The following is a 14,605-nucleotide window of genomic DNA, read 5'->3' as shown; positions in this document are numbered from 1 at the left end:
GGCCCGGGCCGGGTTCCCCCCTGGAACAGCGGCTGGGAGCAGCCGAGAGCCCCGCGCTGCCCGTCCCGACCTGTCCCGGCTCCATCCCCGCTCCTGCCGCGGGCTGCCGGGGCTGCGGGAACGGGAACCGAGGGTGTCCCTGCTCCTGGGGGAGGAGGAGGAGGGAGGGAAGGGCAGGGATGAAGGAGGAGCGGGAGGTGGGGATGGGGAGGAGGAGGAGGAGGGGGTATGGAAGGGGAGGGATGGAAGAGGAGAAGGAGGTGGGGATAACGAAGAGGAGGAGGAGGAGGAGGGGGGATGGAAGGGGAGGGGCGGCAGGAAGAGGAAGAGGAGGGACAAAGCGGATGGAGCAGAGCAGAGAGAAGCGCGCGGTCAGCCCTGCCTGAATTCGCAGCCCCCACCTGTGGGATCATCGCCCCCCATCCCGCAGGTGAGCGGGGAGGGGGAGCTCGGGCCAGGTCTCCTGGGGGGTGCCTGGGTTGAGTTTTTTGGGGAGATGTTTGGAGAAGGAAGAACTGCGAAGCTGAGCGGAAAAGTCCCCTTGGGGGGACTCCTTGGAGCCCCGGCAGCCCAGAGCAGGGAAGAAGGGGAGAAGGGAGCCCGGGAGCCCAAACAGCCCCGGCACCCCTAAATGGGGAGAGCCAAGAGGGGGGAGCTTTTGGGATTGCTGGGACTCCCGGCAGCCTGGGGAGGGCGGACAGCGAGGAGAAGGGGGACCCCCAATCCAAGCGTGACCCCAGCAGCTGGGACAGGGGGGAGCCCCGAACAGCAAAGGGGAGGGAGCAGGGACGGGGAACTCCTGGGAGGCTTTTTCAGGGCTGGATCTCGGTGTTTGGGAGGTTTTTATGGAGCCCAGGTGGCCAGGGACTTGTAGAGATGGACTGGGACAGAGGGAGCTTTAAACTCAACGTGCTCATCCCTTGTTTTCCCCAAACCAGGATTTCCCATTCCCAGCCCCTGGGAGGCTGCGAGGAAGAGGAAGAGCCTCTCCTTGTCCTTCCTCCCCCAGGGCAGGAGCTGAGGATGGAGAGCAGGGAGGACAAATCCCCGCGGCAGAACCTGGTGGAAGAGGCCGTTTTGATCGGCTCCAGGGCGCAGGAACCCGACGGGGAGGAAAAGCCCCGGAGATCCCGCACGAGGAGGGGCTGCAAACGCAGATCACGGGGATCTGAGGGGGAAAGACCCACCCTGGGCCGGGGAGGCGGCCGGAGATGGAGCCAGAGCTCGGAGCTGGGGGTCCCTGAGCAGCTCCATGATGGGGAGAAGCCCCACAAGTGCTCGGAGTGTGGGAAGAGCTTCAGGTGGAGCTCCCACCTGATCATGCACCAGAGGATCCACACTGGGGAGAAACCCTACGAGTGTGGGGAGTGTGGGAAGAGCTTCAGCCGGAGGTCCCACCTGATCAAGCACCAGAGGATCCACACTGGGGAGAGGCCCTACGAGTGTTCCAAGTGTGGGAAGAGGTTTCAGACGAGCTCCTGTCTCCTCCAGCACTATCGGGTTCACACAGAGGAGAGGCCCTTCAGCTGCCCCGACTGCGGGAAGGGATTCAGGGAAAAGTCAAAACTCATCCAGCATCGCCGCATCCACACTGGGGAGAGGCCCTATGAGTGTTCTGAGTGTGGGAAGAGCTTCAGCTGGAGATCCAGCCTGATCGTGCACCAGAGGATCCACACTGGGGAGAGGCCCTACGAGTGTTCCAAGTGTGGGAAGAGGTTTCAGACCAGCTCCTGTCTCCTCGTACATGAGCAGAGTCACACAGAGGAGAGGCCCTTCCGCTGCCCCGACTGCGGGAAGGGCTTCAACCGCAACTCCAACCTCACCGTGCACCGGCGCATCCACACTGGGGAGAGGCCCTACGAGTGTGGGGAGTGTGGGAAGGGTTTCAGACAGAGGTCTCACCTGATTGAGCACCAGGTGATCCACACTGGGGAACGGCCCTATGAGTGCTTGGAATGTGGGAAGAGCTTTGGGCGGAGCTCACACCTGAGAACACACCAGCACATCCACACTGGGGAGAGGCCCTACGAGTGTGGGGAGTGTGGGAAGGGTTTCTCAGAGAGCTCAGCCTTGACCCAGCACCAACGGAGGCACCAGTAAGGGAAGCCCTGTGAGTGCCCCGAGTGAGGGAAGAGCTTGGAGTGAGGGAAGAGAGTGAGGGAAGAGCTTGGTGCGCTGCTCCAGCTCCATCCCCCATGGGAGGATCCGGGCTGGATGATCCCCAGTGACCCCTGTTGGGCAGAGCCCTGGTGCCCCCGTATGGGGAATAAAACAGAGAGTAAAGCAATAGAGCTGATAAAGGGGCCTGATATCTGAGGCCTGACTGAGCAGAAACTGTGGGAGACACAGACACAGTTTAAGTCTCCCTGGGCAAGAAGTGACCAAGCAACGTGGTGTGAGACTTTGTGATAAAATAATGTTACCAGGTGATGTCATGTCATGAAGAATGTGTAACCAATGAGAAAATGTACCAAAAACAGAGCCCTGTATAAGGACCCTACAAGTAAATCCCTGTATAAACACCTGGTACACACAATAAAATTGGCTTTGGTCTAATCTCGGATGTCCCCGTCTCTCCCTGGTGGATAACCCTGTTGTGGGTGATCCCCGTTGGGTGGGGGGAAGGTGTTGGAGGGATTTCTTTCCCTTCTCCTCGTGCTGCCGTGGTTTGGTTGGTAATAAATTCCCTCCCTGTGCCCGGGCTGGGTCTGTTGTCCCCGTGCCGCTGCTTGGGGCGGGATCTCTCCCGTTCCTTCTCTGCAGTCCCGGGCCTCTCCTCAGCCAATGAGAGAATGCGGTGGACACGAGTCAGCCAATCAGAGAGAGCGGCGCTGATGACTCACCAGTTGCCGGGCAGACCCGCCGCAGGCAGTGTTCCCCACCCGGACCCCGCCCTCCCTGCCCAGTGCCGGCCCCGCCGTGGGGTCCCCCCAAGTCCCTCCCCAGTGCCCCCATAAACTGGGCTGGGTTTAGCTGGGAAGCGTTACTGGGAACACTGGGAGCAGGCGGGCAGGGGCAGAGTGACAGCAGGGATGGGGGTACACAGGACCCCCCCAAAATCAGCGTGGGGATGGAGCGGGGGATCCCGGCTGGGCCCGAGGCCACAGGGAAGCTCTGCGGCCGCCGGCGGCTCAGGAGCTCTGTGGGCAGAGAAACAGGGGTGACACCGGGCTGGGGGCCCCGGGGGGAGCACCCACAGTCTTGGGGAGAGGGGACATGACCCCCGGGACCCCCCTTGACCCACTTGCACAGGTAGAAGCCGAGCCCCAGCACCAGGAAGACAAAGCCCAACTCGTAGTCCCTGATCCCCGTCTGCATCTTGCTGCTGGTGGCGTCCCACGGCATCTCTGGGAGGCCTGCAGGCATCAGGACCCCCCAAAACCTCTCACAGACACCCCAAGCCTCTCCAAGCACCCTCCTGATTGCTCCCAGTCCACCCAGGACCCCCTGAAACTTGCCATGATCCCTTCCTCACCTCCCCAGGACCCACCAAAGCGTCTCCCATCCCTTTCAGAATCCCACAACCCCCTTCCAGTCTCCCCCCACCACCCCAGTACGTCTAAACCCTCTCCCAGTCCCTTCTCAGCCCCACCAGGACTCAACCAAACATTTCCCAGTCTCTTTCCAGCACAACCAACCTCATCCCAATCTCTGCTTTTCCATCCCAAATCTCCATCCAGCTCCTCCAGGCTCACTCTAGTCCCTCCCAGTCACACCCAGTACCCCCAAACTCCCTTCCAGTGCCCACCAGGACCCCCAGAACCTCATCCCACCAGCTTCTTCTCTGCTGAATTCCTAGAGGAAGACCAGGCCCAGCTACTACCAGACCTTCAGAGAAAACTCCACCCTTCTAGAGATCACCACTTCAGCAGCATTTCATCTGCCACTCCAGGAGGAGCAGCCACCATTTTAACTGGACTACTACCAACACCCTGACTCCTCAGGGTGTCAGGTTTCTGCCTCCATCACTAGTTTCATTTGTACTAATTGCATTTTTTAAATTATTATTTTTATTTAGTTTTTTTCCTGGTAAAGAACTATTATTCCCATTCCCATATCTTTGCCTGAGAGCCTTTTGTTAAATTGTGGTAATTTGGAGGGAGGGTGTTTACCTTTTCCATTTCACAGGAGGCTTTTGCCTTCCTTCACAGACTCCTGTCTTTTCAAACCTAGACATGGGCCTTGTTTTTTTTCTATCCCTTGTGTGTGTGTTGTGGGCTCGGGTCTGGCTCTAGATTTTCTTGTGGGCAGGGCTGGCCCTGTTGGCCGTGCGGAGCCCCCGTGGTTTTCTGGGCTTGTGCCAAAGCGTGTTGGGGTGTGTTGAAGGGCGATGCTGAGGGGCTGCCAGGTGCCCATGGCACACCGCCCTGAGAGCGCCCGGTCTGGTCTGATCTTGCAATCTAAGCAGGGTCTGGCCCAGTTAGTACTGGGATGGGAGACCCCCTGGGAATACTGGGTGCTGTGGGCTTCTTTTGCTGCCTGCTGGCCAGAGGGCCTCTGGTGCTTGGGTTTTCTTGGGCAGCCATGGCGAGGGGCAGGAGGGAAGGGGCACGTGGGCCTTGTGTGGTTTTGTGTGCCTTGTGTGTGTGGTGCGGGCTGGGGTCTGTCTCTAGATCCCCTTGTGGGCGGGGCGGCCCTTTTGGGCTTGTCGAGCCCCTTTGGGGTTCTGGGCTTGTGCCCGGAGGGTGGTGTGGTGGGCTGAAGGGCGCTGCTGAGGGGCTGCAGGTGCCTATGGCACACCGCCCTGAGAGCGCCCGGTCTCGTCTGATCTCGGAAACAAAGCTGGGTCGGGCCCTGCTGCTGCTGGGGACAGCGAGGATGACGTCGAGGATGACGTCGAGGATGAGAACCTCTTGCTCCACCTGACCACTGGCAGGCTGAAGATGGTGGACTTTGATTCTGACATGTCCTTTAAAGCCAGGCTCCACAGGGAATTTGCAGATGAGTCCTCACGCAGGGGATGCTCCCAGATTTGGGCATTGCACAGCCTGGCCGGGAACCAAAGGTTCCCCCTTTGCTGGGTGGATGCAGCTGATCCTTCAGTCGGCTGCCAGGCTGCTTTTGGCAGGGCTGGGGCATGGGCTGGGGTGGGTACGAAATGGGAGTGGACTCCTGGCCCTGCCAACAGCCCCCAGCACCCACCGTGCCCCGGGTGGGGCTGGGCTGGGGCAGCCAGCCCGACACAAACAAACCCCCATGGTGGGAGCAGAGGTGGGACTGCAGAGCCTGTGCAGGGGCTGCTTTGCTTTGCAGGCAAGGAAGGGCTTGGGCTGCTCCACTGCCCTTGTTTGCTTTGGGATCACCATGGGGGCAGTGCAGGGGAAGGGAGAAAGCCTGGGCTTCCCTCACCCATGGTGGGTTTTTCCCTGGCATGCAGGGGTTGGGCCTTCCCCAAACCTCTGACAGAGAAGAGATTTTTGACCTTTTTTCTTGTTTCCCTATTTGTCTGTAATCTATTTTCAATAATTTCTTGTTAGTTTTTATAGAGGAAGCATTCTAGGTGTGGTCCAGTCTGGATCAGGAAGTGCGGGGCACCACGGGCAGCTGGGACAAGGGGACAGGAGCCTTCAGCTGACGGGGCTTTCTGGTTTCTCTCCTTGCAGCCGGGCTCTGCGGGTGCTGAGGCTGCTCTGGGCTCTGCCAGGGCCCTGCTGGAGCTCAGCACCGGGCCACAATCAGCCAAAGGAGAAATGGGGTGCCCTGCAGCACTGACTTGCTTGAGCATTTCAGCAGCACAGCTCAAGTTTGCAGAGTGTACACCTCCAAGGTAAAACATGGCACCACTCAAAGCATATACTTGTTCAATAACTTCTGAAATGAAATCAATCTGGGATGACCCCAAATGACGTTTTGCATCTTGCTCAAGCTGTAGCTCAGCCCTTCTCTGAACTGTTCTCTCCCCCACCTGTCTTTTACTTCCCAACGGCTCCCTCTTTTCCCCCAGTGAGTTCCCAGCCCATTCCAGTCTCCATCACACTTGGTGCCTTACTTGGTGCCCCTCACCATGAGGAAGGCCGAGCCCCAGGCTTAGGGACTCATCCTGTCGCTGTCTGAGGAACACCAATGTCTCAGAGATCCGGTGGGATTTTAGTGTCATTCAGAGCTGCTCTCCAGCCCTCAGCTCTCCTCACTGCTGAGTTCCCACTCCCTTTTCCTCGTCCTTGCAGCAGGATGAGCTCTGTGAATCCCCTTGAGCCTCCCCACTCTTCCCAGCCCACGCACCCACCTCAGTTAGGCTGAAGCTGCAGCTTCTCTGTCTCCTCTGGCACACCAGTGCAGTCCCCTGTGCGGGGAGCCCCAGCCCCAGAGCACAGCACTCAGCAGTGCAGTCGGGGCTGGAGCAGCTGCCCTGCAGCCCTGGCTTGGCTCTTTGTGGCAGGGAATGCTCCCTGTGTGCAGCTGTCCCTGCAGGATGGCCCCAGGGCAGAGCCCAGCCGGGCTCCCCCTGCAGCCCCTGAAGCTTGGGGCAGACAGTGGTCCCAGAGCTGAGGTTCACGGGGAGCACCCGGAGCTGTGCCTCGCACTCTGGTGCCGTGTCACAGTCTCGTGTGCAGGGGCAGCTCCAGGGCCTTCTTCCTCTTCCTCCACCCAGGCCAGCTTGGGCACCCTCGGGGGTCTCTGCTCCATGTCCATGACTGGATTTGTGGCTACTTGCAGGAGAGATGCCTCAGAAAACTCCGAGTCAGCAAGTCCTGCTTTCGTGCCTGGAAGGCACCTTCAGGAGAGAAGCCTCAGGAAGGCTCAGGACAGCAAGTCCTGTGCTCTGGTCTCGAGGGCTCCTGCCACAAGGACAGGAGACTCCTGTCAAGGATGGTGCTCTGGCCTCGAGGGCACCGGCAGCAGGGATGGGAGATGCCTCCAGGGCACCAAGTCCCACGCTCTGCCCTCGAGGGCACCTGCAGAAGAGAAGCCTCAGGAAGGCCACGGGTCAGCAAGTCCTGTGGTCTGGCCTCGAGGTCAGCTGCAGGAGTAATACCTCGGAAAAACTCTGGGTCAGACACGAACGAGTGCGCTGTGCAGGGGCTCCTCACAGCACTGCTCTGTCCCGTCCTGTCCCGTCGCATGCACCGAGCACTGTGGCGTGCTCTTGTCACCACCAGCTCCTGTGTCACCACTTGTCACAAAGGGCCCTTGGACACCCAGCTCCGTTCCATGCTGCACCGTGTCACAAAGGGCCCTTGGATACCCTGTCCCGTTCCATTCCACGGTGACCATGCTGCAGTGTGTCACAAAGGGCCCTTGGATACCCTGTCCCGTTCCATTCCACGGTGACCATGCTGAACCGTGTCACAAAGGGCCCTTGGATACCCTGTCCCGTTCCATTCCACGGTGACCCTACTGCAGCGTGGCACAAAGGGCCCTTGGATACCCTGTCCCGTTCCATTCCACGGTGACCATGCTGCACCGTGTCACAAAGGGCCCTTGGATACCCTGTCCTGTTCCATTCCATGGTGACCATGCTGCACCGTGTCACAAAGGGCCCTTGCACACTCTGCCACCTGCCCTGGGACCACCCCCAGCCCCCCAGAGTGGCCCAGGTTGGAAGGAATGCCTTGCCCCAAGTGTGTCAGACAGCCCAACAGGATCTTTAGGAATGGCTCAGACCATCAGCAAACGCTGCCCTGCTCTGCGGGCTCAGGGCAGCAGGAGCCCCCAGGGCTGCCGACGCAGCCGCGGCGGGAAGGGCACGGGGCCCTGCACAGAAGCTGGCACGGCCTCCTCGGGACACGTCCCACATGGTGACCATCCTAAGCACGGCCGTGTGACACAGACCAGGAACGTGTGGGCCAGGGCAGGAATGCTGCTCTGAGCCTGGGGCCCGGGGAGCGCTGACATCAGCCGCTGAGGCACAGTCCCCGCCGAAGCAGAGTTCCCCCGAGCCCTGGCAGCACCGGTGCCCGTCTGCTGCCCCAGAAACCTGTGCCCCAAAAGGGCTTCTCTGCCAGAGGGCAGCCAAAGCTGGTGTGTGTTGCAGCATTTTTCAGAGAAAGAGGACATGAGTTATGAGATTTGAGCTACTCCAGTCTAGGCCTCGGATTTGGGCCTTGTGAGGCCTTCAACCTCTGATGCAGTTAGAAATTCAGAGCTTGTGGTGCAGATAGAAATAGTATTAAGGTGTGACGGGGACCACTGGGCTGTCTGGGTGTGAATTAGTATACGTTTATAGTGTAAGGCTCAAGCCACTTTAAGGAAAAGGTAAACAATGTTAGCCTACCAGAGTGCCTTTGTTTCTGTAAACTATGTAGAAGCTTATATAAACTACCATCTTATCTCAAATAAACGTAGAACATTTGATTAACCACATTGGTTCAGATCTGCATTTGTCTTGTCCAGTTTCCCATTTTCCTGAGATTTCCTGGCTTTTGGTGTGCACTGGGGGCTGTGCTCTGTCCTACAGGGGCTGTTGATAGCAGCACCTGGAGCAACTGGTGGCAACACTTGGTGCGTGTCAGATGTTGTCGCTCCTTCCCGGAATGATTCTTTCATGGAAGGGATTAGCAGCAGCACAGAAACACCAACAGCTACTCAACTTCACAGGACAAAGAGAATCCACCAAAACACTGTCATGTTTCCTTGTGCTTTTGTGTCTTTCTTGCACTCTGAAAGAAAAAGAATCAGCCCAAGCCCTGCTATTCAAATCTCCAGCTGCTGTGTGTCTTCCTGTGGCAGCTCACGTGCAAACACAACTGGCTGCCTGCTCAGCTCGGCACTGGACGGCCACAAACAGGGAGGGCCCTGGTGAACATCTCTTTGGTCTGGTGGGGCAGCGAGGGCACAGGAGACAAAGACTGCTCCTCCCGAGTTCATGGGGCAACAGAGAGATTTTATTTCCCAAGCCCTCCCTCACACAGGGCTGCCTTAGTGCTCTCTTTTCCCCCCTTTTGTCCCAGCTAGCTCCGTGGGGGGAGGCGAGCGCGGGCAATTTCCGTCTTTTCCGGTGAGCCCTCGCAGGCGTCGGCTGGTGCTACGTGGGTCTGGGAGCAAAAGGCGAGTCCTGCGGCGAATAAAAGGAGAGAGACTTTTCTCTCGCAGGCAGAATTCCGGTTTATTGCAGTTTGGCTGGGAAAGTAAAAACCAAAAAGGCTGCGGCGTGCCGCGCTGGAGTTTGTTCGTGCCGCCTTGCCGGTCAGGGGCGGGGCGGCGTGCTCCGGAGCTGGCCGCGAGCCAGGGGAGGCGGCGCGCGGGGCCGCGGCGCCGTGGCAGACACACGCGAGTGCCGCGGCGGCAGCGGACGCAGTGGTGGAGCGGAGCGGAGCGGCCGCGGCGGGGTCATCCGGAGCGGCGGCAGTGGCAGCGGAAGTGGCGGCGGCAGCAGCACGCGGGGGCTGGCAGAGAGAAAAGCCGCGGCGGGGGAGCGGGGCGGCAGCAGCACGCAGTGGCCGGGCGAGAGAAAAGCCCGGGGCGTCCCCAGCCCGCAGGTTAAGTACCGAACAGGGGAAACCCGGGGCAGCCAATGGGGTAACGCCACGGGGGGTCTGAGGGCAGTGGGGTGCAGGGGTACATCCAATGGGGGATTGACAGGTGGAGGGTCCCAGGGCGTCTGCCGACCCCGCCGCGTGACTGACAGATGGCCTGAGATGTAAACACAATGACTCTGCACTTTCCCGGGAAGGCAAACCGCGGGGACAGATGGGAAAACCCGGGGGGGTTGCTACAGAGCGCAGGGGGGTACATGGAACGAAATTATACATAATAAAACATATAATAACACAATTCCACACCTGAGGGACACCTGACGGACACCTGAGTGACACCTGGCACACCTGAGTGACACCTGGCACACCTGGCACACCTGGGCACAGGTACATCACACCTGAGTAACACCTGAGTGACACCTGAGTGACCCCTGGGCACAGGTAATGTTACACCTGGGGACAGATGTCACACCTGGGCACAGGTGATGTCACACCTGGGTGGGTGCAGGGACACAGAGCCACCTGTGCAGGGACACGGTGATGTCACGTGTATGACATCATAGCACCTGGGGGATGAGACAGCTGGGGAGGGGGGGAACATCACAACATCACAGCTGCTGAGGTGACACACACAGCAGGAGCCCCCAGGAACACCTAGGTCCCCCTAAATTACACCTGGGACACCCGCAAAACCACCTGGAAATGCCTAAGGGACACCTGGATCAACCCTGGGACATCTGAACTTCCCTCAAGGACACCTGGATCCCCCCAAAAACCACCTGGGCCTACCCAAAAACCACCTGGACCTACCCAGGATCTCCTGGACCCACCCAGGGACAGCTGGACCCGCCCACTAAACTCACTGGGACCCCACTGAAACTCACCTGGATCCCCCTCTAAATCCACCTGGGAACCCCAAAATGCACCAGGACTCCCCCAAAACCCACTTGGAGCCACCCAGAAACACCTGGGATCCCCCAAACTCATTCGGACCACCCCAAAGCCCACCTGGAGCCCCCCAAAATCACAGGTGTGGTCCTACGCCCCCACTCCCCTGGGTTTGAATTTTTGGGTTGATTTGTGGCGATTTTTGGTTTCCATTGATAAAAATCTCTCTGGGGGTGGGGCCAAGGGTCATTTGGGGTGGGGTTTCAGGAGGGGGCGGGGCCAGAACCCGGAGTTGGGAACTGGGGGGGCGGGGCCTGAGGGGGCGGGGCAATCGGTGGGCGTGTCCAGCAGCAAGGGGCGGGGCCAAAACACTGGGCGGGGTCTAAAGAGGGCGTGGTCAGTTTCTGGGGGTTCGTCCTGCCGCTCCCACCCCCCCAAAATCCCCCGGACCCTCCCTCACCGCCCCTCCCCCACCCATGGGACACACCCCAAAACCTCCCCAGCCCCTCCCCCCTCCTCGGCCCCCCCGAGCTGTTTTCACCTGGCAACCCCCAAATCTTTGGGAATTCTCACCTGGGACCCCCTAAAGCTCCCCTGCACCCCTCTGAAATCTTCTCAGGACCCCACAAACCTCACCTGGGACCCCCAAACCTCACCTGGAACACCCCAAACTCTCACCTGAGACTCCCAAACTTCTCCTAGGACCCCCAGACCTCACCTGGGCAGCTGAGAAACCCCAAATCCTTGGGAATTCTCACCTGGGACCTCCCAAACCTCACCTGGGACTACCCAAATCCTCACCAGGGACCCCCCAAAACTCACCTAGGACCCCCCCAAAATCTCCTCAGGATCCCCCAAAAGCGGCCAAATGTGGGGCGGGGCCGGGGTGATGACGTCATCTCTTCCTGTTTCCCCTCTCCGGCCGTGTCCCCAACTGTTTATTTATAGCGCTGTGGACGTATGTCAGGACTTATTGCCCTTTAATGGACATGCGTCCACAGCGTTATAAATAAGCATACCCATTCTCTACAAATCTTTATTAAAATTGTAGGGTTTAATTTTTCATCAGTGTTTCACTCCCCAGGAGCAGGAAAATCCCCATTCCCTGTTTCCTTGTGGCTGCAGCCTGGAACATCCACTCAGAATGATGAACTTTCTGACAGCCCTGCTGAATGACACCAGGAAAAGGTTGGTGAGAAAGGGAGGAAAATGTGTTTTGATAGGAAATTACAAAATTATTTCTTTCTGTCGCATTAATTTTTAGTCCATTGCAGTTCTGTTTTCACAGTGCCACCTTCTCAGCTGATTGTGTTTGTGTCCTCCTTTCTCTCCGGCCCCTCTTTGCCTGCTCTGTTTCTCTCTCAGTGTTTCCCTTGAGCCAGGGCAGCTCCCACCAAAGGCCCTGCCCTGATTTCATTCCCAATCCATGAGCTGCAACAACACAGGGATGAAGTTATGAAGGCTGGCAGTGAAATGTCACTGTAGGATCCTGCTGCAGCACCCCCTGCCCCGCCAGCATCGCCCCAGCCCCGAGCCGCAGGGCAGGGGGAGGCCGAGCTCGCCCCGGCTCTATCGAGGGGTCTCCGGGAGGATTTTTCTGGAGAGCGCTCGGAGCCGGCAGATGCCGAGCCCCGGATCCCTCCGGGCTCCCCAAGAGGAGCTTTTTCGGGGGGAGAGGAGCTGTGATCGCCCCTCGGAGGGTCCCGGGGGGACCACGCGGGGCTGGCCCGGTGCTGACAGGGCGGGACATTGGTTTTGGGGATCCCCGTGAGAGCCGGGGCTGCGGAACGTGGGACCCCCGGGGCGGCAGAGGGGAAGGGGCGATACCGGAGCTGGGGGACCCCCGGCAGCCGGAGATGAGGCGGGGACGGGACCCCTGAGCCTGGCAGGGCCTGTCCTGGGGTGACCTCACGATGCTCGTACCCCCATTGGTCCGTTTAGCTCCGAAATAAGTTCTGCACCTTCAGGGCTGGTTCTAAAAGCGAAGAGGGGGAGGAAGAAGAGCGCAGTTTGTTTTCAGGAGCTGCACTCACCCCTCCACATTCCGGCTCCTGGGCTGCTGAGATGCCTTAAGGAGCTGGGACAGAGGCCAGAAGGAGCCAAGAGGAATAAAGAGGATATTTATTGAAGTGCCTTCAAAGGCCACACCCCGGCAGTACCGGAGCCATGGTCGGGGCTCTGCCCGGATGGCTCCGAGATGGAAGCAAAAGAGGGCTTGGTCATGAGTTCTCACATTTTAATAACTCTTAGTCCATTTGCATACAGGATTTAACAGCCCAATTAATAGCTTCAAATTATGAACTTTCTTCCTCCTTGCTTGCCCACCCTCCTCTTTTCACATTGTTTTTGCTTTGGGCCTGAAGTTTGAAGAGATTGTCCTTGACTCTCCAGCTAGAACAGGATTGTTTTGTCTTCACCACCCTGTGAAAAGATCCCAGGAACACTTAATCTAAAGCTAGAAGCTGCACACCAAAACAGAACAGAAAAAGTTAAACCTGAGGTATCAATTATCTGCCAACAGACAGTGGGACAGAGCTCTCCTTTGCTTTTAGTTAGTTTTTAGCTCGCTGAGGCAGAGAAGTTCCCAGGGCTGTGGTTTTTCTTTTTCTTTGGAGCTGTTTAAACCTGCTCTGGACTGAACACCAGAAGAGCACCGGCAGCTCACACCTGTGGCCCACCGGGCTGGGCCTGGGCCATGGAGGGACTGATCAGAGCCTGAGTGAGCCGAGCTGCAGCCCACGGAGGGACTTTCTGAGTTTGTCATCTCTTTTGGAGCAACAACAGGTTTTGTTGTTTGATATTGTTCATTTTTTTTATGATGGTGAATGCTTTGCCTGTTAAATAAACAGTTTTTTTCTACTTTTCTCCAAGGAAATCTTTTCCCAAACTGGTTGGGGGAGAGGCCATTTGAATCTGCTTTCTAGAAACCCCCCTTGGGTGTTTTCTCCCAAATTTGCCCTAAACCAGGACAGGGTGGAGGGGACAGGGGGGAGCCCCAAGTGCCTGGACCGGGGGGAGGCTGGAGAGGGGGACCCTTGTACTGCAAAACCCCCCAGCATCCCTAAGCAGGACCCTGGAGAAGGGGGATCCCCAGGGCCCATGAGGATCCCCAGCAGCCCTGAGACGGGGGACACCAGAACCCCAGAGGGATGAGACTGGAAATGGGACACTCCTGGTGGCTTTTCTTCATTAACTCATGGTTTTTGGAGGTTTTTATGGACACCAGGAGACATCTGGAGATGGATTTGGGCAGGAGGAATCCCCACCCCCAGGTGTTCACACCTTGTTTTTTCCCCACACCAGGATTTCCCACTCCCAAACTTTGGCTGGATGGAGGAGGAGGCTGTGAGAAAAATGCCCTGGGACACCGAGGCAGGTGAGGAGGAAGTCAGTGCCCCTTTCCCCCTCTCTCCTGCTCCATCTCCCAGCCCAGCACGGCCCCCGGCTGCAGGACAGCCCCGCTGCTGGTGCCCTCCTGCCGGGGACGCACTGGGGGGATCTCCTTGCCCTTCCCTCAGGCACAGAGGCAAATCCCATCCTCTCCTTGTCCTTCCTCCCCCAGAGCAGGAGCTGAGGATGGAGAGCAGGGAGGACAAATACCCCCAGCAGAACATCGTGGAAGAGGCTGTTTTGAGCGGTTCCATGGCAGAGGAATCGAATGGGGAGGAAAAGCCCCAGAGATCCCACAGGAGGAGGGGCTGCACCCGCAGATCACGAGGACCTGAGGAGGAAAGGCCCACCCTGTGCCGGGGAGGTGGGCAGAGTTTCAGCCAGGGATCAGAGCTGGTGGTCTGTGAGCAGCCTCATGACAGGGAGAGGCGCTACGAGTGCTCGGAGTGTGGGAAGAGCTTCAGGAAGAATTTCAACCTGATCTGCCACCAGAGGATCCACACTGGGGAACGACCTTACGAGTGTGGGGAATGTGGGAACAGCTTCAGCCACAGGTGTGACCTGATTGTCCACCAGAGGTTCCACATAGGGGAGAGGCCCTACGAGTGTCCTGAGTGTGGGAAGAGGTTTCACACCAGCTCCCATCTCCTTGTACATCAGCGGATTCACAGACAGGAGAGGCCCTTCCGCTGCCCCGACTGCGGGATGGGCTTCAAGCACAACTCCACCCTCGTCACCCACCGGCGCATCCACACCGGGGAGAGGCCCTACGAGTGTCCCCGGTGTGGGAAGAGCTTCTCAGACCGCTCATTCTTTACCCGGCACCAGCGGAGGCACCGGTAAGGGAAGCCCTGCAAGAACCCCGCCTGCAGGAAGAGCTTCGTGCGCTGCTCCAGCTCCATCCCCATTAG

At 58.5% G+C, this 14,605-nt stretch overlaps 1 protein-coding gene and 1 pseudogene across 1 annotated transcript; both read left to right on the top strand.

Moving 5' to 3' along the window:
- Positions 1-282: 282 nt before the first annotated feature.
- LOC140681609 (uncharacterized) lies at positions 283-14,537 on the top strand. The gene is made up of 3 exons (XM_072921595.1): positions 283-430; positions 939-2,096; positions 14,117-14,537. The coding sequence occupies exons 2-3, from the start codon at positions 1,024-1,026 to the stop codon at positions 14,535-14,537; spliced, it is 1,494 nt and encodes a 497-aa protein (XP_072777696.1). The 5' UTR covers positions 283-430; positions 939-1,023.
- Positions 4,351-4,468, top strand: LOC140681673 (5S ribosomal RNA; annotated as a pseudogene).
- Positions 14,538-14,605: the final 68 nt, after the last annotated feature.

The sequence above is a fragment of the Taeniopygia guttata genome, chromosome 37 (assembly GCF_048771995.1).
Source record: "Taeniopygia guttata chromosome 37, bTaeGut7.mat, whole genome shotgun sequence".
Classification (NCBI taxonomy): Eukaryota; Metazoa; Chordata; class Aves; order Passeriformes; family Estrildidae; genus Taeniopygia; species Taeniopygia guttata.
Note: the sequence above shows the minus strand (reverse complement) of the source record. Positions and strands in the feature narration are given on the sequence as shown.